Below are 2,001 nucleotides of genomic sequence, written 5' to 3'. Positions count from 1 at the left end.
TTACCAAAATGGGAAAGGGGGGAGATACAACTTTGAAGTTTGGTGTTAACATATACACAGTTCTATATGTAAAATAGAAACTAACAAGTACAAACTGTATAGAATGTGGAACTATACTCTATATTTTTTAAAAAATATAAAAGGGAAAACAATCTAGAAAATATATGTAGTATACAATATATTTAAAACAGAAATACCTTGATTTATGTATATATATATACATATATGTATATATACATATATACATATATATGTACATATATGTACATATGTATATATACATATGTGTATATATGTATATACATATATGTGTATATATATGTATATATGTGTATATACATATATGTGTGTGTATATGTGTATATATATATATACACACTTTAAAAAGCTGTAAAAAGCCCAAAGTAATAACACATCAAAAGAATTTAAACACATTTACATACACACACAAGGAGTTTGATATTTTGAAGACAACAAGTTGAATGTTCATTGTGGGTAATATCATATAGGGTTATTTAAAAATAAATGGACAAGACATATGACTAAAAGGAAAGAGATTGATCCAATAACAATGAGCATTTAATGGACATTGAGGAAATGTTCTAGGGACATGGTTGCTCAATACACAAATGTTTAACTCTTGTCTACAAAGTTAGTGAGTGAAATAAGAACATGGTTAGGTGATTATCACTTGGCTACAAGGTTCCTGCTTCTGGAAAGAATCCCCAGAGCCATTGTCATGTCCCTGTTTCTCAGGCTGTAGATGAAAGGGTTCAGCATGGGGGTGACCACTGTGTACATCACAGAAGCAATGATGTCTTTGTCATGGGACTGGTCTGATGAGGAGGAAAAGTACACTGCCATCATTGTTCCATAAAACAGAGACACCACAGAGAGGTGGGAGCCACAGGTGGACAAGGCTTTGCAGATCCCTTTAGTAGAGGGGACCCTCAGGATGGAGAACCCAATGCAGCCATAAGAGACCAGAATGCTACTAAATGGAAAAATGACAACAGCAGCCCCTGCAGTGAGTATGACCAGCTCATTGAGAGAGGTGTCTGAGCAGGACAGCTTAAGCAGGGAAGAAAGGTCACAGAAGAAGTGGGGAATGATGTTGTCAGCACAGAAGGACAGTTGAGCCAGGAGGAGGGTATGGATCAGGGCACTGGCACAGGAGAGGAACCAGGATCCAGCCAACAAACAAAGACACAGCTCATCTGTCATGATGATGGCATAATGTAGAGGATGACAAATGGCCACATACCTGTCATAGGCCATCACTGCAAGAAGAAGGTTATCAATGCAAGCAAAAAATATGAAAAAGTAAGTCTGTGTTACACACCCTGCATAGGTAATGGACTGATCCTGAGTCTGCATGTTCATCAGCATCTTAGGGACAGTGACTGATGAAAAGCAAACATCAGAATAGGCCAGGTGGCTGAGGAAGAAGTACATGGGGGTGTGGAGGCGAGGGTCCAGCCTGATGAGCAGGATGATGAGCAGGTTCCCCAGCACTGTGGTCAGATACATGCCCAGGAACAGGGTAAAGAAGATGCCCAGCTGCTCTGGCTGCATGGGGAGCCCCAGGAGGAGGAACTCAGACACACCACTTTGGTTCTCCCTCTTCATGATCCTCTCCTAACTGCTGGGGAAGGAGAGGGGAGTGAGAAATGTCAGAGACTTCAAACTCATGATTGTGGCCACCACACTAAGTCTCTCACTTTCTCATAGAAATAAAGAATAAATGCTTGCATTTCTTTTATCACCTAGGGTTGCCAAAGCAAGTGACACACCCTCAACATTCACCATAATTCCTTTTGATGAAAAACATCAAATTATTTCTTTTACTTTTAAACCAACCATGTTTCTGACACTAAACTCCTAATTGGAAATAGAAGAATAAATGCAACATACAGGATCTCTTCCCTCTGGAGACTATCCCTCAAGGGCAGAACTGACCAAGGACTAACTAAGCTGAGAACCTTAAGCCAGATTCCCTGT

The 2,001-nt window shown here is 39.7% G+C and overlaps 1 protein-coding gene across 1 annotated transcript; it reads right to left on the bottom strand.

Annotated features, from left to right (window-relative positions):
• Positions 1-622: 622 nt before the first annotated feature.
• Positions 623-1,629, bottom strand: LOC110258939 (olfactory receptor 1J4-like). The gene has a single exon (XM_021082230.2). It carries the CDS (start codon positions 1,627-1,629, stop codon positions 688-690), a length of 942 nt encoding a protein of 313 aa, XP_020937889.2. The 3' UTR covers positions 623-687.
• Positions 1,630-2,001: the final 372 nt, after the last annotated feature.

This window comes from Sus scrofa, chromosome 1, assembly GCF_054392235.1.
Source record: "Sus scrofa isolate SSC_HxYL_T2T_F1_AM1 chromosome 1, Sscrofa_HxYL_maternal_Yorkshire_Landrace_v2.0, whole genome shotgun sequence".
Classification (NCBI taxonomy): Eukaryota; Metazoa; Chordata; class Mammalia; order Artiodactyla; family Suidae; genus Sus; species Sus scrofa.
This window is presented reverse-complemented; position numbering and strand designations above follow the sequence as displayed.